Below are 25,622 nucleotides of genomic sequence, written 5' to 3'. Positions count from 1 at the left end.
CAGATGCTCCGTTGCTGGTGCCCCCCTCACTGCTGCCCCACGGCAGTCCAGGCGGAGCACGTCCGCCAGAGTTGACCAAACCTATTTGTGGCGCATCGGTCAAAGCTCCTAGGACTGAGTGGGTCTCAGTGGAAGGATATTTTGCGGTCTAGGGGACGTCAGCAACGGTCACACATGGAGGGGTGCTACTGGCATCTAACAGATGGTCAGGGATGCGGCTAGACATCCGTGACACACAGCACGGCCCCGGCCCTGGCCCGTATGCCAGGATGGCTGCTGCTCACCAACCGGCTCTCAGATGGTTAAGCTGTAGGCTTCCGCCTCCCGCGTGACCCCAGTTTTTGCGAGGAAATACACCTCGTGGATGTTTTCAGGGGCTCGTTGCCAGTAGCTCCATTCTTCTTTCGGCCTTGGCCCGACTCGCAGAGGAGAGGTGGTAAGGCTGTGACAGTGTGTCTGAGGCTTCTCATGTCCACTGTGGAGCCGAGGGGGTGTGGGGTTTCTTGGCCCGTGCACCCCGCTTCGCCCTTCCAGGGATGCTTGGAGGGAGTAAGCCTGGCAGCGTGGCAAGCCCCACCGCCCTGCGGTAGTTGAGCAGGGGCCTGCGGCATCCCGCGCTGTGCCAGGGTGCACATCGGGGGCCAGAGCTCCTGCCAGCAGCTTCTCGGGTGTCCAGGGCTTCGAGGATGGTGCAGAGATGGGGGGCGGCTTGGGATGAGGTCATGGGGAGAGCACCTGGCGTCCTGTGCCTTTTGTTCCTCCAACACAAAAGAACCGAAAAGCAAAGCTGCTGCCTTGGAGGGTCCTAATCGGATCTTCTCCTCAGTTTCAGATTATGATTACTTTTCCGTAAGCGGTGACCAGGAGGCGGATCAGCAGGAGTTTGACAAGTCCTCCACCATTCCGAGAAACAGTGACATCAGCCAGTCTTACCGGCGGATGTTCCAGGCCAAGCGCCCAGCCTCCACTGCTGGCCTCCCCACCACCCTCGGACCTGCTATGGTCACCCCGGGGGTTGCAACCATCCGACGGACCCCTTCCACCAAGCCTTCTGTCCGCCGGGGGACCATCGGAGCCGGTCCCATCCCCATCAAGACCCCCGTGATCCCTGTCAAGACCCCAACCGTCCCAGACCTCCCCGGGGTGTTGCCGGCACCTCCGGATGGGCCAGAGGAGAGGGGTGAGCACAGCCCTGAGTCGCCCTCTGTGGGAGAGGGCCCCCCGGGTGTCACCAGCATGCCCTCCTCAATGTGGAGCGGCCAAGCCTCCGTCAACCCTCCTCTTCCAGGCCCGAAGCCAAGTATCCCCGAGGAGCACAGACAGGCGATTCCAGAAAGTGAGGCCGAAGACCAGGAGAGGGATCCCTCAAGTGCCACCGCTTCCCCAGGCCAGATTCCGGAGAGTGACGCTGCAGACCTGAGCCCGAGAGATACTCCGCAAGGGGAAGACATGCTGAACGCCATCCGAAGGGGCGTGAAACTGAAGAAAACCACCACGAACGACCGCTCCGCCCCCCGCTTCTCATAGGCTCTCTTAGGCTCCCAAGAAATGCTGCCAGTGGGGAAGAACTGTTTAATTCATAAAACCTAATTTGTCTCGATCCATTCCAATCTAGAATCAAACAAAAGATTTTGTAGGCAACTCAGAATACAGCTCTTTTGAAAGTACTCGATACCTTTAGATAAGAATTAAAAGCAACATACGTAACTGACATAACTTTGATCTTTTAATTTGTAAATACCGAGTTTTCTTTCTGCACATTTTAATCTTAGTTTCCCTTTTGATTTTTCTGAAGGTGCCAAATTCCATTTAACTTTTTTACAAGTCTTTGTAAAATTTTAAATGCATAATGGGTGGGGGGTGGTTGGGGCAGGGGAAACTCAAAAGTAGTTAATTTCAGAAAAAAAAGGATAACTATAGTCAGCCTTTTAATTTCTCTCTCCTTTTTTTTCCTGCAAGCTTTTGTAGATGCATTGTAGTAGTCTGGCTTAGAAGCAAATTCAAGTTATTTTAATGTACAAACAAAACGGATAAAGGGGTAAAAAATCTTCATTTAAATGTAGTATGTTCTGGCTGAGAAAAACAGGCCTAACAACTGATGAGCAATATTCAGTGAGAAGTGAATCTGGAAATGGTAGACTGTTGGGATTGGGGGGAGGGCCGTGGGAGGGGCACACTGTCAACATAGCCGATCCTGTTAACATTTAAGAGTAGCCTTGTAGGTTGAATTTCTAGTAGCTTCATGGTAAATGCATCCGAATAAGCCATACTGGATTGCAGTGTTTGTTTCTGTAGGGTGTTTAAGGACTTCCTTTCTCCCACGATTCCTCCTGACTGCACACAGCACCCACCTCCAATCCCGTGCATGCTGCTGCCACCGGGTAGACCTAGACCCCCCCCACTTCAGTTACTCGTCTCTTGTACCCACTTGCATTGAATCTAGATACATCCAAAAAGGGTAAGGCAGTTTTAAAAATGTGAAAAAACATTTTAAAATGATAGCAGGGAATTCTTAGACATAGCAAATGCCTTTTACTTACCTGTACCCAGCAGGCTGGGTGCGTTGAAAAGCCCAAATATTTTGAACAAACTCAAGCGGATTTAACAAGGGTAACCAGCTTGGAATCTAGCAACTTGCCAATGTGTTTACCGATCTGGGGGCTTGTTTTTCTTATCTTCTGTTCAATAAATGGCAGTTAATTGGCATCATACCAAACAAACATTGAAGAGCGGAGGATTTATTTATCATCACTGGGAATCCGACCACTATATTGTCCCTTTTTTTTTGTATTCTAGGTAATGTTTTTTGGAATGGATTTATGTCTTTTCTTTTTTAAGTGAAAGTTAAATTTGTTCTAATGCCCGTTCCCTAAAGCCAACAGAGATTTGTAGATTTAAAGGGATCTTGTTTGGAGACAACAACAGTGTTTGAAAAAAACCAAGCAAGCCCCCTGAGCACTCGGGTCAGTTCCTCTTGAAGGAACAGGAGGCTTGGTGGGTCCCCCAGACCCTGCAGGTTTCTATTGGCTCTGATCTTCAATTACATAACCTTATGCTTTAATACATAACTGCATTGGATGTGAGAGTAACGTACCTGTATAGTCACTGTTCTATATATTAACATTTAACACTGCTGTGATTGCTCAAGGGCATTTTATGTTATGGCTTTAAAGCAAAGGCATGATTATTAGAAACTATTTAAGCTTTTTTTTCTTTGAAAAACAAGCTCCTTCTACAGAATATAAGCAACAGTAGTGCCTGTGGTTTAGCCCACCAATCTTGATGACTAAAAGTAGCTGATGCATTGTGCATATGATGCTTGAGATGGTTTTTGCAAAAGCAGAAATCACTGCAAGGTAATTACAATAGATAAAAGTGGTATTTTAAACCTTTGAAATAAATGGATGTAACTGTACCTTGGTACAGCTTTTCACTTGTTTAGTTTTTAAACGTTAGTAATAATCTGAATAAATTTAATATAAAATGTTGCCAAATTCAATGTAGAAAGAATGTGACAACACACCTTGGGTAGTTCTGTTTGTGTTTTTGCATATTGTAAAAGCAGTGTCACAGCTAAAAATAAAGAAATCGTTTCTAAAGGTAAATTATTGTGGTTTAGTTGCTAGTTTGTACTGAGAGTTGACCTCTCCCTGTGCAGTTTTTTTGTTCTAAACTTGTATAAATAACAATTGTGTAACGTGTCTCCCTTCTACCTTGTAACAATTGCTTCAGCCTACATTATAAATAAAGAACCACTAGAAAAAGTCCTGAATGTCAAGACTTATTAAAATTCAGTTACAAGTCTTCGTCAGCTGTTAGATGCACTGAGATTCCGATTGGGGCTTACTTAGGAAACTCACAGAATGTTCCTTCTGGGATGGTGGTGATGAGCTGTCTCAACACCATTCTAATGAGTTATCAACAACTGAAAGCCAGGTGGGTTTGGCTGACGGTTTTAAAAATGGCTCCACATTTTAAAGAAACTTCTTCCAACACGACAGATTTCTACAGTTCCCTTACCTGGCAGTCCTCAGACCATCCAAGCTACAGAAGCTACAGTAAAGGCCCAGAGCTGGAAAACTGCCTCTAACAGAAGCGTCCCAGAGCAGTTTCACCCCAACCCCCAAGTCCCCTCTCCTGAGGGAAGCCCATAAACCTCACGCTTATTTTCCCGAATGTGTGCTGCTTATAGAGTTATCCTTTTATAATCACACTAAAATTTCAGTCGTGGCATCTTTAGAAAACCAAAAAGGTTATTTCAAGTCCTCAATATTTGCATACCTTCTCTTGACTTCATATTCCCTCCAGTCACTGAGCCTTCAACTAGAGTTTAAACAAATCTCAGAGTAAGTCTTGTATCTGGTTCTGCTGTTATCCCTGATAACACGTGCCACCAACAGGACTTACTGGGGCAGAGGACACTCGGCACCACACTAAGCCTCAGAAGGACACGTCAGTCACACCGTGTTGAGTTATTTTTATTAGGGCAAGTGTGTTACGTTCTGTAACTTATTTCACTTGCAAGCTGGCTGGTGCGGTGTCTTCCTCTTCCTCTACATGGGCCGCTCCCGGGGCCTGGTCACAATGTGCCACCACAGGGGAGGCAAATCACCTTCCTTTCGGGCTGGGGGCAAAGCTTCAGTGGTGGGACCACCATGCGGGGTTTCTTCCTGCAGCTGCTTCACCTAGAAAGGGGTGATGGAGGAATAATTAGAGTCGAACCAACTGGAAAAATCTGCTGCACTGAGGTATCATCTTTGTGCCTGTGTCACATTTACATGCTTCCTGGTCCTCACCACTGCAGTGTTTTTTTTTTTTTTTTTTTTAGTGTTTTTTATATATACTTGCATTATGTTTATACCCACAGTTTTACTCTAAAAAGCAATTCTTGGGGTCCCTGGGTGGCTCAGCGGTTTGGTGCCTGCCTTCGGCCCAGGGCGTGATCCTGGAGATCCAGGATCCAGCCCCACATTAGGCTCCCCTGAGGGAGCCTGCTTCTCCCTCTGCCTGTGTCTCTGCCTCTCTCTCTCTCTCTGTATGGGTCTCATGAATAAATAAGTAAAATCTTAAAAAATAAAAATAAAAAACAATTCTTAAAGGTTTTCCTATTCTTAAAACAGCAAAGCTAAGATACCTTCCCACCCGGCCTCTTACTCATCGTGTACGACTGACAATTCCCTTCATTACAGTCTCCTACCTATTCCCTCTAAAAAAAAATACTGTCTCACTTGAGCGCTCTCTAAAAGCACCATTAGGAAACCTTAATTCATATATACTAGAGAGAGATACTCATTTTAAAGCCCCCCCTCACATAGTAACCAGGACAAGAAATACCAGGAAGTCACATGTGAAAATATGCTTTGTTCTGCTGGAGACTGCCCCCCACCACCGTTCCAGTGCTCTCCAAGACTGTCACTGTCCTGATAGAGGAGGACACGTAAGAGACCCTCTCACCAGATCAAGGACTTTCCAAAGCTTCCTCCAGAAAACTCAATTCTGGATTGTGGGTGACCTGAGTCTCAAGCGTATGTGCTGTTGAATAGCGCTGAGATGAAATAGGTTAAGGACTATTTTGTGGAGAGGTGGTGGTTATCAGGGACCACCTAGGGAATGAACTTGCCGCTCTCCATGAATAAACACCCCTCCCGTGTCCAGATGAGACATTTTTTAGCAAACACTGCCCTCCTTGGTCATCTTTTCCTTTCACTCTACCTTGGCCAAGGACTTCCTGCAGTCAACATCCTGGATTTTACCACCAGAAACCATATAACTTTGAAAGTTGTGAATCGGGTGTCTGGGTGGCTCAGTCAGTTAAGCGTCTGTCTTTGGCTCAGGTCATGATCTCAGGCTCCTGGGCTTGAGCCTTGTGTTAGGCTCTGCGCTGAGCAGAGACTCTGCTTGAGGATTCTCTCCCTCTGCCCCTCGAGCCCGTGCACTCACATGCTCTCTCTCTCTCTCTCTCTCTCAAATTCCACCATCTAACCACAGAGCCCCTCTCCAGCTCATGTGCTTAAATGTCCCCTTGAAAATGCTTCTTGAAACTCAGAAACTGCCAATTCAGATTCTTTGACCCAACTTGTTCTCTGCATCAGCTCCTGTGTCCGTGCCTGCTTTTACCCACTTAGATCCCATCATGACAATCACTCCCTTCTGAATGGCCTCTAGTCTCTCGACTCGCTCCACTGGACACGGCACCATCCACCTTCCTGTTTGCACCCAGACAGCTGGTAGCTAGAAAGACAAAAAATGCTAGAACAAACGAACGTCACAACACATTAATTATTCCCAGCTTCACATGGGCCTTCACTGCTACCTGGCAATCCTATTATTATTCCCAGCAAGCTCATCCTCTGCCATGACTCCATCTTCTCCACATTCTCCCAACAGGCTTCACCCACTTCATGCCTCTTCCTCTTTGCTAACACAAAGATGCCATCACATAGTACTCTCACTTTTCCATCACCAAAACTTCTAGCCCAGCAGGATTTCTGTGCACCTTCCGTACACTTCTAGAATACGAACCTGTTCTCCCTTCAAAGGCCTCCACATGTGCTTGGGATCCCAATGCTCATCTCAAAAGCTTTGCTCCTTGACCTGTCCCACCTTGCTTCAATACTTAGTTTCTCCCTGACCCCAAATCTCAGCACACGTCCATTGTTATTTCTTATCTTAAAAGACAATAATGCCATGGCCTCCAGTTACTGTTCCAGAGAAACTTCTCAGGAATTCCTTCCCCTTTCCCAACAGCTATCTTCTCTCTCTTCCCTTCTGCTCACTCCTACCAGTGTGATTAAACCTTACAGAAAGGCTCTCGTTAAGGTCACGAATGCCTTTCCTCCAGCCACAATCTGTGGGCGTTACCTCCAGTCCTCACCCTATTCCACCATTTAGCGATGACCAACACTGACCAGCCATTTCTGAAACACTTTCTCTTGGACTCGCTGTCACCCGTCTCCCTTGCTGCATGCTTGGCTGCCTCCTTTCCTCACCTCCATCAGTGGGAGCGCCTGTGACTTTTCTTCTCTTTCTCTCTTGAGGATCTCCTACATTTTTGTGGCCTTTGAAATAATAGGTAATTCACAAATTTGTTTTGAGCTCAAATCTCTCCTTTTGAGTTCCAGATTCCTACACCCAAAGTCACCTACTGACACCTGCACTTGGTGGCAAAGGATTCTCAAATACAACAAATTTAAAACAACACTTGCCATGTCCCCCTGACACCTATTTTTTTTTTTTTTAATTTGTTTATTTGAGAGAGAGGGAGGGAGGGGCAGAGAGGCAGATGCCCCACAGAGCACAGAGCCTGACATGGACTTCCATTCCATGCCACTGAGATCATGACCTGGGCCGAAATCAAGAGTCAGATGCTTAACTGACTGAGCCACTCAGGTGCCCATTTTTTCCTCTTCTTTATCTCAATAAACCACCAACAAACTCCAGGTATTAAAGCTGAAAACGTGGAACTCATTCTTGATTCCTCCCTGTCCCTTGTGGACCCCCATTCGGTCAGCCTTCACAGTCCCCCAAATGATACCCTGAATCTATTTCCTTCCCTATTCACTGCATCGGCCCTGGTGCTGGTTGCCATCATCTTTTGACCAAATGGCAACAACCCCTAATTGGCCTCTCCACTTCTCCTCTTACCCTCTCCAATATATTCTTCTCATTCCACAAAGTTGAGCTTTTAAAAACGTAAACCAGACATCACGAGTGAAAAATGTCCGAGGTGCTGCTGGAAAGGAAAGTTAAGGGACGGGATGTTGAAGCAAGGTCAGGCAGGGGACTGAGAAAAGGAGGGGAAAAGCAAACCCAGAGAGCAGGAAACCCAAAAAGACCAGTGACACAATGTCTCCCATTCACATGAAGGCTATAAATGTTACATTTACCACGTTTGGAAACGGAAGTATATTTGAGAGGCAAGGGGCCCCAGTGACAGTCACACCTGGAATCTGGACCTCTGCACCTGGGTAATGAAACCTGAGCCCCTTCCAGGCACTGACCATGGGGGCCAAGCCGTGTGGTGAAAGGCAGTGAAGACTCACCTCCCGCTCCCAGCTTTCCCTCTGCAGCTTCTTCCACTGCTCTCTCTTGGCAAAGTAATCAGGATACATCGCCTTCTCGGAGGGATGCCAGTCATCTAAGCACCACTCGGGAACCTGTCAGGAGAGGAAATTTCTGACATGCCGCCTATGGGGCCTGCTCCAGAGGCAAAAGGCAAACACGACAGTGGATTTTTATAACCGCTGCAAGCATCAGATTGTTCTGGCACTACACAACGAACAGCAGAGGACGAGCCAGCACCGACATAAAGGAGAACACCTCCAAGAGCCGAGAGCTGAGAAGCCTCAAGGTCAGTCCCAAGAGAGCTAGCATCATTCCTCTCTGATCGGCATTCTCTCAATACCCACAGCAGCTTTATGCTGAGCGCAACTGTTCCCTCTAATTGCTCTGAAATACTAAGCACCAATCTGAATTGGTTACCTTTAAGATCCCCACAGGAGTTATATACCAAGTAATTTAGCACTCTGCTTTGCCAGAAAGACACTGTAAGACCCTGGAGCTGAATTTAGAAAGATAAGCCTGAGTGTCACCTGAGAGAGAAAAAACAGACCCCAGAAAACAGAAATGTATTTACAACTGGCAGGCCAAGAAATTTGCCCAGCTGCCCCTAAGAAGGCAAGTGGGTCTGGGGGCTGAGGTTTGGGACAGGAGAAAGTGCCTCTGGGAAGGTGATCGCCAGTGCAGTGCTTACCTACCTTGTAACACTCGTACCTCTCATAGGAGGTGCCTCCTGGAGACTCAGGGAAGATGTAAGGCTGAGGATGCTGATTGTGCCAGAATTCTTCCTCTGCCGCCCTCAGCAGTTGGGTGGCCTTCACCATGTCCTTTTCATTCTTATGTTCTTCAAACCGGGCTCTCATCAAACAAGCAAAGTACCGGTATTTGTCCCTTTAACCAAAATGGTTTTGGAGATTAGAAATGTTACCTACTCAATTAAGCAGGATTACTGTCTGACAAGAGGCTGTACTTCTACTGACACCTTCTGGATGTGTAGCCTAATTACCTGGCACCTCCCCAAACCCTGCCAATGGAGCAGCCACATCATTATGACTGCTTCCTCAGCAGCCCCCACCACATGGCAGCAGTAAAAAAAAAAAAAAAAAAAAAAAAAAAAAAAAATACTGTATTAAATACAACCTAACCACTTCCCGCACCCCCGCCTTCCCCCTGCCCAAAAAGGAATGCTGATTCAAACAAACAAACAAACAAACAAAAAAGATAATTTGCAGAAGAGAAAAACTATAGCATCTGTAGGATCATTCAACACTCATTGAGTGACAACTTACTGAGTTTCCTCCTACCTTATGTTAGGCACTGTGCTAAATTCTGGAGCTACAAAGATGAGTAGGAAGGGAGGTGTTAGGCAGTGGAAACAGTATTGCTTGAAGCACACAGGTTGGGGTTTGAATGCTAATTCTGACACTAACTGCACATTTGTAGGGAAGGGAAGGTCAGGTTCTAGAAGAAAACAGTAGGCAGAGATCCTTTAGGCTTTGACAATAATCCAAGCCATGTATAAGAAAGGCCTGGAGCAACCGTGATGGTAGGAAACAGGAGAGAAACATTTAGAGAATTATGAGCGTCTGCTAAAATCAGATCACTGGAGACTAAATCTCCACTTACTAGCTGTGTAATCTTGGATAAATCAATGTCTTTATGCCATGGATTCCTCCTCTACAGAAGTGTTAATAACAGTAACTAGATCTTAGAGTTATCCTAAAGATTTGATGAGCTAAAACACATAAACACACTTCAGACAGGTAACTCCTCTCAATGTCAGCTACAATATCATACACTGGAGAGAATTCACAAAAACGAGTGTCCAACTGTACATAGCATACAGATATGTTTGTCACTGGCAGAGGAGTAAGTAGGGAGTACTTAAGAAAAATTCTAAGACTTAAAGCTGAGTGACTGGACTACTAATAATGCTATTAGCTGGGACAGGGAATCTGGGAAGAGAAACAGAATGAGGTAATGAAAAGAGTTTGGTTTTAAAGCATTAAGACAAGTTTAGTTTCAGAGAGCTGTGGGTTATCTAACAGTTGGAAAACAGCCCTTGAGACAAGTGAGCCCTGGTGGTAACTCAAGTCCCAGCCTTAGATGAGGCTGCCCAAAGTATATACATCAATGACCAAGGACCTGGGATAGAAACATGGAGAACAAATAGAGGAAGAAAGAAGACAAATGGAGGAAGAAAGTCCTGAGAGGACATCAGTGAGACTTCAGAACCACTGGGTCGGTGTTACAAGAGATGCTTTCTTTCTTTCCTCCAGAACTATGGACTTTAATATTCTCAGATGCAGTTCGTTACCTGAATTCTGGGAGCTCAATTTCCTTCATCTTTGTAAGACTGATAATTCTGGGGGTGCTTGGGTGGCTCAGTCAGTTAAGCATCTGCCTTCACTTCAGGTCATGATCTCGGGGTCCTGGAATCAAGCCCTGTGTCAGGCTCCCTGCTCAGCAGGAAGTCTGCTTCTCCCTCTGATGCTCCCCCTGCTTGTGCAATTGCATGCACTAATAAAATCTTTAAAAAATAAATAATACCACTAAGTTTTGGAAAAAAGATTGATAATTCTGTTATCTGTTTACATGTCCATCTTCCCCATTAATCCATGAGCTGCTACACCGGAGAAAGAGGACTTATTAATTTTTGTTTATTCAGTAGCCAGCATAGAAACTGAGTTGCAAACTCTGTCAGATGAATGAATAAGGAAAGTCAAGGAAGAAACTAACAACCCAACTGACAATGAACCTGCCCATCTTTCTGTCTAGCAAGGAGAAGTAGTAGGTCAATGACTTTCCAATAAGCTACAAATATGCAACTTGGGCTTTAAGGATACCCTCCACAGCTTCTCCAGACCTACTTAGATTTCCATCCTTTAGAGGTTCCTCCTAGAAGCCCTTCTCCTGGGACTAGGCTTTAGGATTCCCATGAGGCAGTGGAGGCCTGGCATCCACACATCTTGGGCTGCCACTCGAGGATGCACTGCACCCAGGTCACGAAAATGTGTTTTAAGACTATGTCCTAAGACTACTCACAGATGGAGAGAACAGAGAGAATTACGTGGCTGGCAAAGAATTTTGTGGATGTGAAAACGGTGAAAAGGGCGGCATGAAGCTAAAAAGAAGGGGACCTGTGATGCTTTGGGGTTAGCACCTTAGTCTGAATCCTGGCGCCGCCAACTCACCAGCTGTAGGGCCTTGGCGAGTTACTCTCCACGTCTGTTTCCTTACCTGTAAAATAGGGCTAAATAATCCCTAACTCTTGGAGTTGTTACGAGGATTAAATAAAAGGATGCACAAATTCCTGCTGCTCAGATTAGCAACAAGAAGATCAGAGAAGAAAGTTCTTTTTTAGCGAGAGCCGGATGCACGACAACTAGAGCTGGAGGCGCTTCTTTATTTCATTCAATCCTCCTGCAACCCTCCGCGCTGGTCCTGCGTCGGTCTTCCTGAACAGAAAACCACCCTTCAAGGCCCCGCAACCGGGAGCGACGAGGCCTGGATTCGAACCCCGCTCGGTGTCTCTCCCACTTCGTCCCCCATGTCCTTGAGCCGCTCGGTCCCCCGGGGCCTCTCGGCCTCGGAGAGGATCCCCGGAGTCATCTCCCCGCGCCCCAGCTCTCCCTCGCCCACCTGTGCACGCAGTACGACTCCAGGTGGCGCAGCGCCCGCTTGTAAAGCCGCAACACCTTTTGCTGGTGGGTCAGGTAGGCGCCCGGCCCGCAGAACGCCATGGCCGCCCTCTCCCTCCTGAGGCCGCGGGGGCTCCCGGGAAGCCGGAAGCCGAGCCGAGCCGAGGGGCGGGGCGGGGAGGCCGGAAGGGCGGGACGACAGGGACTGCTTCCGCTTCCGCCCCGCCGGGGAGGAGCCCGCGCTGCAGACATGAGTCGGTTCAAGTTTGTAGGTAAGCGTCTTCCCGGTTCTCCAGCTTTGCTGGCCACCCACGGGCGTCGCCGACTGCGGCCAGGGGCCGGGGACTTGAGCCCCCCGGCTTTCTGAGGGTTGAGAGGGCGCGGGGAGGCTTCTGGGTGCCGCTGATGTTCCGCTTCTCGGCTTGGGGGCTGCGGTCCTGGCCTGCTCACCTGTGAAAATTAACGAGCTGTACAAGTCACGACTTAGGATCTTTTCAACATATGCGTTGTATTCAGTAAGGGGAAAAAAAGGAAGCAAAAGTAGGCCGAACAAAAAAGAGGCCACTCACTATATTGCCCTCCGTCCCACGTGCACCTCCCGCCCGCCCCTTCCTTCCCCGCTCGGTGTCGGAGAGGATGGCGGCTTCCAGCGACCCGTTCGGTCACTATTTCGTGCGTCCCTATCCCGGTTATTGAGCACGCCTGGTGGGCCAGCCGCCGGCCCAGGAAGACGGGGCGCAAAGACCCAGTCCCCGAGCCGCTGGCATCACCATCTGGGGAGAAACACAAGCTCTGTTACTTGCCAGGTACAATAATCTTCACCGTCAGTAGAACAGGAGAGGGAGAATGCGACAAGAACCAAAGGGGTAAGAGTATTTACTACGAGGCACCTGGGAAAAGCTTGGGGACATCGTGAGAGCTAGGACTGGAAGGGAACTGGGGACTCGGAGGTCTGGCTGAGTTTACTTTTACTCTGTATAGAGGGGAGCTTCGCTGAAGGCGCTCAGCCTTCGTTAAGTCATGGAGTGCCAGTTAGCTACCAGGAACCTTAGGCTCTGCATTACAGCAGTGAGTAAAGCTGGGTGTGATTCTTGTCTTTGTGTGGAGTTTCCAGCTCCTTGAAGCTGGAAAACAGCAATGATCACACCTCCTCTGTAATAAGGCAATGTTGACAACTCCTGTAGGTTCTGTGGGGGGAAGAGAGAGATAGGGAAACATTTCTGAGCTTAAACTAGAGCAGAGAAAGAGGGAGAGAGAGGTAGAAGAGATGTACAGATGCAGCATTTGGCAGCTGTGTTCATGGCAGTAAGGGAGAGTGAACAGTCCGAGATGACTCAGGGTTGGGATAAATACCTAAATATGAAGTGGAAGCATGATTAGTCTGGCAATGGGTAGGAGATATAGTGCGATCCATGTGGATTTGGTTAAGTTTGAGAGTCTTATAGGACATCCAACTGGAAATGTTTACTGGGCAATTGGAAATGTAGTCTGGCATTCAGAAGAAACAATAGGATTATAAACTTAGATCTGAGAATTAGTTTAAGCAGTATTTTTTTCCCCAAAACTTTGTGGAACTATGGAAAATTCAGTGGTGTAGTTAATTTGCAGACCGGAGAGACAGGTACAGTCAGACTTATATAATGTAAAGTCAAAGCAAGTGCAGGGGAGAATGTGTTAAGTGCCACAAAAGTTTAAAAATGCTGTGGGAGAGCCTGGGGTGGGCTGGGGTGTAGTCCTCAGCAGTTGTAGACATTTTCCAGGTGTAGTGTCTGCTTCTCTACTCTAGTCTGTGTACAGTCAGTGGGGGAGATGGGCATAGGGCCATGAAACATTCCACAGGGAAAAGACCGCTTATTATTTATTTGTGATTTAAAACTAAATCCCTGCCTCCAGTCAAGTCTCCTTAAATCCATCATACATACAGCCTTCAGTGTGGTCTGTATAAGAATCAATTACATCCCTTCAGTTACTGTCCTCAGGATAGTTGAAGTCCTTGACACAACAGGTAAAACCTTCTTTGTTCTGGTCCTGCCCATTTTTCCAGCCTCATCCCTTTTATCTTTGATAGACATTTGGTCGTGCTGTTTCTTGACTCAGACAAGGTTTTAGAGTGGCAGTTTGGGACCATAATGTCACTTTTGCCTCTAATATCCCCCTGACCACTCTCTTGCTTGCTTTTTACTTGCTCTTTCAGACCTCATAATTCTACCTTCTGACACATTATTTTGTAATTAAATATTTATGTGTCTGTCTTTCCCACTTATGGCAAATATTCCATAGTGTTTAATTCCCAGGGACTTAATACACTGATGGTTCAATGGAAGTATGAATGAATGAATGGGTAAAACAATATATACAGTTTTAGTACTTTGGTGGTAAGAAAACTGATAAAGGGATTTGAACAAAATAAGTTCAGAAAGACTTCTAGAAGAAGGTGGGTTTAATTAGAATACATTTTTTTCCCTTACTCTCCTGAGATAGCCAGTGTTAAAAATTTTTAAGTATAGCCTTCCCTAGTTGTTTAATAGATTTATACATAGAAGGAATTGTATTCTAGGGGTCGTAGGGGTGGTGTGTAACTCTTGATGCATTTACATTTCTTTGGATGTTTTGTGTTTATCTTTGAAATAATGTAGTGCTCTTTTTAAATTAAGAAGGTATTTTATCCCCTAAATCTTCTGAAGCAAAATTGATACTCCAGGAAATCTCAGTGTTACATACTCTGTGGAACACCTCTAGTTTTGTTTTGTTTTAGAGATTGATTTATTTTGGAGAGTGAGAGTGCATATGTTCAAGTGGAGGGAGGGGCAAAGAAAGAGGGGGAGAGAATCCTCAACCCGACTCCCTGCTGAGTGTGGAGCCCCATGTGAGGCTCAATCCATCACCCTGAGATCCTGACTGGAGCTGAAACCAGGAGTTGCACACTTAACTGAGTGAGCCATCCAAGGCACCCTGGAACACCCCTAGTTTGAGAAGCATGGCTTTATATGGTTCCTATTCTAGCAGTCCCTGTCCCCCTCCATGAGCCAATGAGAGAGCAGCTGGCAGTAATTAATAGCATAATTATCTCTTTGGGCCATCCAGCTTTTAGATACCTAAGATTACTCTATAGTTTTCTTTCAGCAGGATTCTGATCCTATCCTGTGGCCCTAGAAGCAGGCCGATTGGGGCTTTAGGCCACTTTTTTTGGTATAAATTCCATTTTCTTAGGGATTAGATCATATTTCCTATTATTTGTCTTTGATTCCCTTGAGCAACCTAGTCATTCATTCATTCTAAAATATTTACTGAGTTTCTACTGTATGCCACCCAGTGTATTAAATGCTGGGAATTGGTGGTGGTCAGAAACCAGGTCACAGTCTCATGGTGGAGATAGCCTCATAAGCGCACTAATGTCTTTACCACAGTTATAGAGAAGAGGGCACCAAAGAAAGGGAACATGGTTCTCTGGGTATTTGGTGAGGAACAAAACTTAGTCTGGCAGGTCAGAAAAGGTCTCCATGAGGAAGTGACACTTGAACAACTAAGCTCTGAAAGATTGAATTAAAGAGGCAAAGAAAGGCAGAGAGAAGGTTCCAAACAGAACAGCCTATGCAAGCATCCTGTGGCAAGAGGGCACACGGTACTTTTGAGAAACTGGAAAAAAAAATCAGTGGATGTGGAGCAGAGAGAAATGGGGAAGGGGCCGAGCAGGTGGGAGGATGACATGGAGGGAGCTAAAGAGATTAGCAGAGCCAAGATCCTACCATGGTAGGACTTCGTTTTTATATCCTAATACTGAGGAGTCCAGTTATCATGATCCTATTTATGAATGAAAGAAACGTTGGGTCAGGTAGAGAAAAGAACAGAAGGGGGCCAGAGTGGTGTTGGGGCTGGAGTTGGTTGACTGGAGTGTTATGGTAGAGGGTGAGGTGGAAAGGAATGCACAGGTTTGGTTGGGAGATAAAGGCCACCTACTCAGTAAGTGCACCTTGAGAGAGAAGCTGATGTCAGATTGCCTTAGTCCATTTGGGCTATTAAAAAAGAATATTGCAGATTGAGTGGCTTATAAATAAGAAATTTCTCACAGTTCTGGAGGTTGGGAAGTCCAAGATCGGGCACTACCATGTTTGCATTCTGGTGAGGACCCTCTTCCTGGTTTCTAGCTGCTACGTTCTCATCGCGTTCTCATGTGGTAGAACTTATAAAAGTGGTCACATCCAAAACAACATCCAGTCTAGAGCCATGCATTGGGTGCCCTTAAGTTTTGTATCTTGCACAGAAGTTGGCCAGCTTTTTCCTTAAAGGGCCACATAGTGTATAATTTTTATTTTGTGTACATATGATCTCTGTTGCAAATATTCAGCTCTGATCTGGTCATTCAAAAGCAGCCATAGACACCATACACACAAATGGGTGTGGCTGTGATCCAGTAAAACTTCTTGGACACTGAAACTTGAGTTTCTAACATTTTCTATGTTTCACAAAATCCTGTTATTCTTTTGACTTTTTTTTTTTTCCTCCCCAGCTATTTAAGAATGTAAAACCATTCTTAGCTCAGGGGCAAACAAAAAAAAGTTGCTGGTCTGCTAGAAATAGCTTGACCAACCCCTTGATCTAGCATATTTCTGTGGCATTGTCTCGGAGAAGCACTTGGCTGGTTGCCCTGCAGAGTTCTGTCTTTTGGATTTGTCTGATTGCTGTGTGCTGGTGTTCAGCTTGTCCTCTAATTTCCTGTACTTTCTGTAAAGTTGAAGTTCTATCTGAAGGCTAAGCAATTCTGAAATAACTTTAAATGCCCTATTTATTGTCCATTTGTATCCCTAGATTATCGGTAACGGTGATAGGACATGCTTCACTGAGCCCAGTGAGGCATCAGTCTGGAGATGTGGTTTTGTTTTAGCTGCAAGCAGTTTTCCACTCTTGTTTTGAGAAATAAAACTCCATACTGGAAGTAGTTTTTAGCAGTAAAGCAATTACTGCTTTTAAAGCCAGCCAGTTTAAAAAAAAAAAAAATTAATGGAAAAGAAACATCACTGATCCTTACAAGATTACATACCGCTAAGTGTATGACTCCCTCAACACCCCCTCTTCCACAGGAGTAATTTTCTACCTTGTCTTTTTTCTTCCTATCATGCTCTCACCCATCTTTTAGTTTTTCAAGCTAGAAATTGATTCTCATATACTATTTTAGTTTTTTTTCTGAGTTTGTTGACAACAGACATAATTGTTGACAACATAGGAACTTTTTTTTAAGGTTTTATTTATTTGAGAGTGATCATGAGTGGGTGGATTGGGAGAGAGAGAGGGAAAGAGAGAATCTTAAGCTGACTCCATGCCAAGCATGGAGTCCAACATAGGGCTCTATCTCACCACCATGACCTGAGCGAAAACCAAGAGTCAAATGCTTAACTGGTTGAGCCACCCAGGTGACCCTGTGATAGAAACTTGTTAATTGAAAATAGAGTATCCCTTATTATAGATTAGGACATTTTGAACAAGTTAAATGAGTAGGATTTTTGGGTGACTTTATTTGCTTAGTTACATCATGAGTTAGGTATAAAAAGATGGACTCACTTTGGCTATTTAATAATGAATTGAGAGTGTTAATCACTGAAGGTGTTATGGCACTGTAGCTAATGTTAACTAAAATTCCCTGCATAACTGGCCTGTTACAGGATGTATACTGTCCTCAGTAATAATAGTAAGTACATTTTATAAGGCTTTTTTCTTTTTCTTTAAGATTTTATTTATTTTTTCATGAGAGACAGAGACATAGGCAGAGGAAAGGCAGGCTCCTTGGGGAGCCCGATGCGGGTACTCAATCCCAGCATCAGGCCTTGATCCAAAGGCAGACGCTCAACCCAGGCATCCCTTTTATAAGGCTTTTAATTTGCAAAATACTTTCACATTCATTTTCCAGTTTGAGCCACATTTCATCCCTAGAAGGAGAAATGTTACGCCCTCTTCATTAGTGGGGAAACCGAGGCCCAGAAGACCTACTGATTTGCCCAACATCATTCAGTTTATTCTTCTTAAGGCCAGGAATTTTCATTCCAGAGCCCATTCTCTTTCCATAATTGCATTTCCTCCATTTCATTGTATTTCCTGGAACTTGCTTACAAATTTATACTTTTTGGCAATCAAACTGAACTTTTCTTTGACCCTTCCACATTGACCTGTTAATTACCTTAACCACCCTGTATACTGGTGAGTAGGTGTGTGGGGAGTGGGAGGCCCAGAGGCCAGCCAGTATAGGAGAGGAGAACTTAGAGAAACAGGAGTCCAGAGAAAGAATGTATTTGCCTCCTTAGAGGAGGAAAAACTTCCTCTTAACCTATTAGGTACTGTGGCTGGTCTAAGAATTAAACTGACATAAGACATTACCAGGAGAAGAGCATAGACATTTTATTTTTTGTGTATATGGGGATCTTCAGAAGGAAAATAAACCCCAAAGAAGCTGTTAGGCCTAGAAGCATAAGTGGCAATGTGATAAAAGGGCTTAAATTCTCTAAGTTATGGGACAATGACTAGGAAATGTATGAGGAAACTAATGGAAGATGATGAAGGTTATTTGGGTTTGTTTGTACAGATTCATTTTGACTTTTACTCCTGCTCTGATATCTAACAGTAATACAGAGATAACAGTATTCTTCTGTTCTTGATATAGGGAGGGTATCTTTTTCATGGGAAATTTTATGACCTACTTTTATTAGAAAGGAGGGAGATCAGAGAGCCTGGCCTGCATCTGCTCTTTCTCCAGCGTATTCAGCTCAAAATAACCGATACGCCAAAGTGACACATTATGTTCTGACCCCCGTCTCCAAACCTGACTAAGGTGAAGCATTCTATTCAAAGGTAGAGAGCAGCTCTAACAACTGGCTGAGAAATAAACTTCAGGAGAACCATATGTTGGAAAGAAAAGGACCAACGGCTGTAAGTCACAAGAGATTCTTGCAGCAGAGGGAAGAAATTGTTGGCTGAGCCAGTGAAGGATATCCTAAAGCCCAAGGCTCACCTGGGTCCAAACCCAAATACAGGTTTTCAAACTACACTGTGACTTAGGGCCTGAAGGACTGACCTGCATCTAGAATTAGGTTCTGTGAGATAGTGGTATTACCTTGAATTGGCTTGAGCCATATCTGCCTCAGCATAAAGTGCTGAAGAATGATTTAGCATCCATTCAAGTGAGGGTTGAGACTAGGAAATGGCAAGGCTTCAGAAACTGAGCCTCCAAGCCAATCTTCAATTTGCCTATTTTAAAAATTACTATTTTATTTTTTTAAGATTTTGTTTCAGAGAGAGGATAAGTGCAAGCGGTGGGGGAGTGGGAGGTTATCAAGTCAGACATTTGGGGTGCCTGGGTGGCTCTGTTGGTTAAGCGTCTTCCTTCATCTCCAGGTCCTGGGATCAAGGCTAGAGTTGGGCTCCTTGCACAGCAGGGAGTCGGCTTCTCTCTGTCTGTCTGCCCCTCTGCCCATTCATGTGTTCTCTCTCTCTCTCTCTCTCTCTGTCTCAAATAAAATCTTAAAAAAAAAAAAAAAGAAAAAGAAAAAGAGTTGGATGCATAACTGACTGAGCCACCCAGGCACCCCTCAATTTGATTTTAAGATAAGTATCATAAAGTTTACTTACTAAATTTGCTTGCTTTTGTTTCCTTTGTTTTCTAGTAAAAGATTGCTTTGGAAAAATACTAATCTCTTCACTGCACAAAGGGGAAATGAGCAGAAGAGATGCAGACCAAGTCTGTGCTCCTAATCATCATCTGTGGTGGGTGATTGTAGACGGAGCTTTGTGAAGGATTATTCTAGGCAAAGAGCCTCTCTTTTCCTGGGTTCCCTTTCTCAGTCTGCCCCCTGCCCATCTAGTTTCCTTTCCTTAACTGAAAAAAAAAAAAAAAAGTAGATGCTGAATTCTTGTCATCTGGGCCATTCCACTGAACCCCTATATTGTATTTATTGTATTTAATGTTTATATGTTAATAGTCCTTTCAAGGGTACTGGGTGTGAATTCATCTCCTACCCTCTATTGACATATATACTGTTGCTGAAAGATCTTTCAAGTTTTCTGCATTGTGACTTTCTTTTGCTGTTTTCAAATGCCTGGAATACTCTCCCCACTATCTCTTAGATCATCCAAACTCCCATTCATCATCTAGTCTGTCTTCATGTTGAAGCAGCCCAGCTTACTGAGGCCAGCTTGGCAGAAATCAGAGTGAGACTATACCAAGAGGAAGCTGAGAGTAAGCAGAAGTAATGTAAGGGTCAGTTGGCGGGCAAGTGCCCTCCACCATCATGAACTTGGAGATTCTCCTAATGCATATTTTTTTTTAATATTTTATTTTATTTTACTTTATTTGTATTTATTTATTTATTTTTTAAGATTTTACTTACTCATTCATGAGAGACACACACAGAGAGAGGCAGAGACACAAGCAGAGGGAGAAGCAGGCTTCATGCAAGGACCCCGACGTGGGACTCGATCGAGGTCTCCAGGATCACGCCCCAGACTGAAGGTGGTGCTAAACCACTGAGCCACAAGGGCTGCCCTCCTAATGCATATTTTAAATAAAGAAGGTGTTATTTATTGCCCATAGCCATCACAGTCTAACTTCACATCTTGTTATTCCCCTGGTTCCCTTGTACTCTACAACAGGATTTATCAAGAATGGCACTTTAGGGTTTTCGGGTGGGGGGGGCAAGATGGAGGAAGAGTGGGGGACGTTGCTACATCTGGTCCCTTGAATTTAGCTAGATAACTATCAAACCATTCTAAACACACATGAATGCAGCCTGAGATTTAAGAAAAGAATATCTGGAACTCTACAAGTAGAAAGGTGACCACTTTTTGTAAGGTAGGAGATGTAGAGAAGTGAATCTAAGGGGAGGTATAAGAAGATAAATGGCAGGGAGAGGGAACCTCTGTAAACCAGCTGCTAGAAAATGATAGAGCCCCAGAGAGCAAGATTAGAACTATGCTCCAGTAAGAGACATCCCTCCCTGAAAGGTGCTCAGCTGGTGAAAGAGGCAGAATTCTAGGTGGGACAGTGTGGTCTCAGGATCCCTGGAGTCACAGAATTCTTGGGGTGCCTGAACCAGTAGAGGTCCCAAGCAGTGGAGCAGGGAAACCGGTTAGGTCAGTGAGTCCAGGAACGGGCTCTCAGCTTGATTTGTCATAAACTGCAAGCCGGGCCCAATTGGGTAACCACTGTCTGCCTGGGGACCCTGCAGAGGACTAGAACTTGGGGACGTTCTGCCATCCCCTGGGAGGGGCAGAGGGGTGTGGGCACGAACCTGTGCCTGCTCTCAGTGCCAGGTACCTACAAAGTGCAGTAACACAGGACTCTGCAGCTTCTCTGGAAAGGTAGGTGTGGAGGGGTACTGTAGGGGTCTGCAGAGTTTGGCACACTCAAAAGTAAAAACTTTTTATCCCTGAGGGTTTACTGAAGAGAGGGGACTGCTAGGTTTTGGCTCTGGGGCTGGAGTCCAGGGCATGGCCACCTTTATATTCATCCTAAGGAGGCAAAGCCTTTAGGGAACAAAAGCCATAGAGGAACAGCTTACACTGAGCCTGGCTCCCTGGAAGGACGCAGCACAACTCTGTCCAGGCAGAGATACCTAAAAAGCAGTGCAGCAGGCCCCTCCTCCAGAAGACCACCTGGAAGAACAGGTGCACTGCAAGTTTACAGACCTCACAAGACTAAAATTCCAGTTCTGGGGAAAGCAGTATATAGAATTTGAGGGTTTTTTTTTTTTTTCATGATTCATTTATCTTTCAATTTAAAATTTTCCTTTTTTTCCCCTTTTCAACTAGTTTCTTATATCAACTCTGTTTTTAAGTCTTTTTTTTTTAACTTTCATTTTTTACATTTACATTTTATAGATATATTCTTCATTTTTGGCTTCCTTTCACTCTATTCAGTTTTATTTTTGTATATATATAAATTTTACTATCTTTAAAATTTTGGGATTTAGTGTCTTTTTAACACACAGACCAAAATACACTCTGGAACAAGTGGATCACCCACCCCTATTTTGTCCATTCTTTGACATTATATTCTCCCCCTACCCCCCTTTTTTTTTTCCTTTGCCATTTTTTTTTTTTCTATTTTGGTTTCTGACCTCTTCAGAGTTGTCTAATGTGCATTTTGCTTTGCTCGTGGTTGTATTTTTGATTCTGTTCACTTGTTCTTCTGTTGTTCTCTGAGCAAAATGACTAGAAGGAGGAATTCACAACAAAAGAAAAGACCAGAGGTAATACTGTCACAAATCTAATCGATAGGGATATAACTAAAATGTCAGAGATAGGATTCATTATAAAAATTATAAAGTTACTAGCTGAGCTTGAAAAAAAAAAGCATAAGAGACACTAGAGAATGTCTTAGTGCAGAAATGAGATCTAATCATCCTGACCTTAATGCTCTGAGATGCAGTCTAAACTGGATGCTCTGAAAGCTAGAGTAAATGAGGCAGAAGAGAGTATAAGTGGCATAGAAAATAAGTTGATGTAAAGGAAGGAAGCTGAGGAAAAGAGAGAAAAACAAGTAATAGCCCATGAGGAGCAGTTTCAAGAAATCAGTGATGCCATAAAATGAACCAACATCAGAATTATTGGGGTGGCTGAGGGTGAAGAGAGACAGGGCAGAAGTTATATTTGAGCAAATCATAGCTGAGAACTTCCCTAAGAAGGGGAAGGAAGCAGGCATTCATATCCAAGAGGTAAAGAGGACCCCTCCCCAAATCAATAAAAATAGATCAACACCCTGACATATAATAGTGAAGCTTGCACATATCAGAGATAAAGGGAAAAATCCTGAAAGCAGCTCAAGACAGAAGATTCCTAACCTATAGAGGTAAGAGCATTAGACTGACATCAGACTTCTGCACAGAGATTGGCACGCCAGAAAGGGCTGGCATGATATATTCAGGGTACTAAATGAGAAAAACTTGCAGCCAAGAATACTTTATCCAGGAAGGCTGTCATTCAGCATAGAAGGAGAAATAAAGAGCTTCCAGGACAGAGAGAAACTGAAAGAATATATGAGCACCAAGCCAGCCCTGCAAAAAAGAAAAAAAAAATACTAAGGGGAATCCTATAACCCAAGAGAGAGCCCAAGAATAACATAGATCAGAAGGAAACAGAGACAATCTACATAAACAGACTTTTGCATTAGTATAATGGCACTAAATTCCCATCTTTTTTTTAAGTAACTTTATTTTTATTTTTTCATATTTATTTATTCATGAGAGACACAGAGAGGCAGAGACACAGGCAGAGGGAGGAGAAGCAGGCTCCATGCAAGGAGCCTGATGCGGGACTTGATCCCGGGAATCTGGGATCACGCCCTGAGCCAAAGGCAGACGTTCAACCACTGAGCTACCCAGGCATCTCCCTATCTTTCAATAGTTACTGTGAATGTGAATGGGCTAAATGCTCCAATCAAAAGACACAGGGTATCAGATTGGATAAAGCAAAACCCATCCATATGCTGTCTACAGGAAACTCCTTTTAGATCTAAAGACACCTCCAGGCTGTAAGTGAGGGAGTAATAGAACCATTTACCATGCTAATGATAGCAAAAGAAAGCTGGGGTGGCAATCCTCATATCAGACAAATTAGGTTTTAAAACAAAGACTAGTAAGATGAAGAGGGACATTACATCATACTTAAGGGGTTTATCCAACAAAAAGATAACTATAAATATTTATGCTCCTAATTTGGGAGCAGCCAATTATATCAACCAATTAATAAACACATTGATAATCATACATTAATCGTAGGGGACAGATCATCTAAGCAGAAGATCAACCAAGAAACTAGAGCTTTAAATGATAACACTAGACCAGATGGCTTTCACAGATATATACAGAACATTCCATCCTAAAGCAGCAGCATACACATTCTTCTCGAGTGCACATGGAACTTTCTCCAGAACATATACTTGATGACAAGTCAGGTCTCAATCAATACCAAAATATTTGGATTATTCCCTGCATATTTCCAGACCACAGTGTTTTGAAACTTGAACTCAATCACAAGAATAAATTTGGAAAGAACTCAAACACTTGGAGGTTAGAGAGCATATTAGTAATGAATGAATTGGTCAACCAGGAAATTAAGAATTTTAAAAATTCATGCAAACTAATGAAAATGAAAACACAACTGTTCAAAACTGCTAGAATACAGCAAAGGCTTTCCTAAGAAGGAAGTACATTTCCATACAAGCCTCTCAAAAAATTAGAAAAATCTCAAATACATAGGCTAACTTTAGATCTACAGGAGCTGGAAAAAAACAGCAAATAAAGCCTAAACCAAGCAGGAGAAGAGAAACCATAAAGATTAGAGCAGAAATCAATGAATTTGAAACTAGAAGAACAGGAGAACAGATCAACAAAACTAGAATCTGGTTCTTTGAAAAAAATAATGTTGATAAATCCCTAGATAGACTTATCAAAAAGAAAAGAGAAAGGACTCAAAATCATGAATGAAAGAGGAGAGATAACAACCAACAACAAGGACATTTATAAACTGCCAAAACAAGCAGGAAGAAAGGGAAAACCTAAACAGATCATTAACAAGCAAGGATACTGAAGCATTAATCAAAGCCTCCCAAAAAATAAGAGTCCAGGGCCAGATGGCTTCCCAGGAGAATTCTACCAAACACTTAGAGAAAATAATAATACCTACTCTACTGAAGCTGTTTTTAAAAAATAGAAATGGAGGAAAACTTCCAGACTTATTCTGTGAACTTATTCCAGCATTACCTTCATCTCAAAACCAGACCCCAACAAAAGAATTACAGACCAATATCCCTGATGAACATGGATATCAAAATATCAAGATACTAGCCAATAGGGTCCAACAATAATACATTGAAAGGATTATTCACAACCAAGTGGGATTTATTCCTGGGATGCAAGGGTGGTTCAACATTCACAAATCAATCAAGGTGATAGATCACATTAATAAAACCATATGATCCTCTTAATTGATGCAGAGAAAGCATTTGACAAAATACAACATTCTTAATTAAAACTCATCAAAGTGGGATCCCTGGGTGGCGCAGCGGTTTGGCGCCTGTCTTTGGCCCAGGGCGCGATCCTGGAGACCCAGGATCGAATCCCACATCAGGCTCCTGGTGCATGGAGCCTGCTTCTCCCTCTGCCTGTGTCTCTGCCTCTCTCTCTCTCTCTGTGACTATCATAAATAAATAAAAATTAAAAAAAAAAATAAAACTCATCAAAGTGTAGGGATAGAGGGAACATATCTCAGTATCATAAAAGCCATCTACAAAAAGCCCACAGTGAATATTCTCAATGGGGAAAAACAGGGTTTTTCCTTTAAGATCAGGAACAAGACAAGAATGCTCATTCTCATCACTGTTGTTCAACATAGCACTAGAAGTCCTAGCCTCAGCAGTTAGACAACAACTACAAAAAAGGCATTCAAATTGGCAAAGGAGTCAAACTCCCTCTCCACAGATGACATTTACTTTATGTGGAAAATCCAAAAGGCTCCACTCCAAAATTGCTAGAACTACAGCAATTCATCAATGTGGCAGGATACAAAAATCAATGCACAGAAATCCGCTGCATTTCTGTACACTAAAATGAAACTGAAGAAAGAGAAGTTAAGGAATCAGTCCTGTTTACAAAAACTATAAAATACCTAGAAATAAACCTAACCGAAGAAGTAAAGGATCTGTACTCTAAAAGCTACAGAACACTTATGAAAGAAATTGAGGAAGACACCAGAGATGGGAAAACATTCCATGCTTATGGTTTGGGAGAATAAATATTGTGAAAATGTCTGTGCTACCCAGAGCAACTTAGGCATTCAGTGAAATCCTTATCAAAATACCAGGAAGTTTTTTCACAGAACTGGAACAAATAATCCTAAGATTTGTTTAGAACCAGAATGTTGAAAAAGAAGACCAAAGCTGGG

At 43.9% G+C, this 25,622-nt stretch overlaps 3 protein-coding genes across 47 annotated transcripts in view; 2 read left to right on the top strand and 1 right to left on the bottom strand.

Moving 5' to 3' along the window:
* MTSS1 (MTSS I-BAR domain containing 1) overlaps window positions 1–3,764 on the top strand; it is a 161,855-nt gene extending 158,091 nt beyond the window's left edge. For 13 of the 14 annotated variants that reach the window (XM_072774421.1, XM_072774419.1, XM_072774411.1 and 10 more), the window contains one exon: window positions 827–3,764. In XM_072774421.1, the coding sequence (XP_072630522.1) occupies window positions 827–1,527 (701 nt within the window). In that variant the 3' untranslated portion in view covers window positions 1,528–3,764. The remainder of the gene's footprint in view (window positions 1–826) is intronic. The other variant, XM_072774414.1, reaches the window with a different exon arrangement.
* A 698-nt stretch (window positions 3,765–4,462) lies between these two features.
* NDUFB9 (NADH:ubiquinone oxidoreductase subunit B9) lies at window positions 4,463–17,334 on the bottom strand. Of its 2 annotated transcripts, XM_072774468.1 has the most exons (5): window positions 11,701–11,839; window positions 10,376–10,490; window positions 8,757–8,949; window positions 8,043–8,156; window positions 4,463–4,685 (listed from the first exon to the last, which is right to left on the bottom strand). In XM_072774468.1, the coding sequence occupies exons 2-5, from the start codon at window positions 10,402–10,404 to the stop codon at window positions 4,554–4,556; spliced, it is 468 nt and encodes a 155-aa protein (XP_072630569.1). In that variant the 5' UTR covers window positions 10,405–10,490; window positions 11,701–11,839; the 3' UTR covers window positions 4,463–4,553. The 2 variants fall into 2 exon arrangements, with proteins under 2 accessions (XP_072630569.1, XP_072630568.1); XM_072774467.1 differs by lacking the exon at window positions 10,376–10,490 and having other exon boundaries at window positions 11,701–17,334.
* Window positions 11,883–25,622, top strand: part of TATDN1 (TatD DNase domain containing 1) — a 65,450-nt gene continuing 51,710 nt past the window's right edge. For 9 of the 31 annotated variants that reach the window (XM_072774432.1, XM_072774434.1, XM_072774450.1 and 6 more), the window contains exons 1-3: window positions 11,907–11,971; window positions 18,537–18,614; window positions 19,349–19,448. In XM_072774432.1, the coding sequence (XP_072630533.1) occupies window positions 19,412–19,448 (37 nt within the window). In that variant the 5' untranslated portion in view covers window positions 11,907–11,971; window positions 18,537–18,614; window positions 19,349–19,411. Of the gene's footprint in view, window positions 11,972–18,536; window positions 18,615–19,348; window positions 19,449–25,622 lie in introns of those variants that run through there. The other 22 variants (XM_072774436.1, XM_072774451.1, XM_072774446.1 and 19 more) reach the window with 10 other exon arrangements.

Source organism: Canis lupus, chromosome 14 (genome assembly GCF_048164855.1).
Source record: "Canis lupus baileyi chromosome 14, mCanLup2.hap1, whole genome shotgun sequence".
NCBI lineage: Eukaryota > Metazoa > Chordata > Mammalia > Carnivora > Canidae > Canis > Canis lupus.
The sequence above is the reverse complement of the archived record's forward strand: the minus strand, read 5'-3'. Positions and strand labels throughout refer to the sequence as shown.

What these genes read in the sequence shown, in the direction of transcription:
- NDUFB9 (XM_072774467.1), bottom strand. Translation starts at nt 11,951, where the DNA reads ATGTCTGCAGCGCGGGCTCCTCCCCGGCGGGGCGGAAGCGGAAGCAGT. An exon ending in GAGTCGTACTGCGTGCACAG is followed by an intron (nt 8,950 to 11,700) that starts GTGGGCGAGGGA and finishes TTTTGGTTAAAG; the next exon opens with GGACAAATACCGGTACTTTG. An exon ending in AGAGGTACGAGTGTTACAAG is followed by an intron (nt 8,157 to 8,756) that starts GTAGGTAAGCAC and finishes CTCTCCTGACAG; the next exon opens with GTTCCCGAGTGGTGCTTAGA.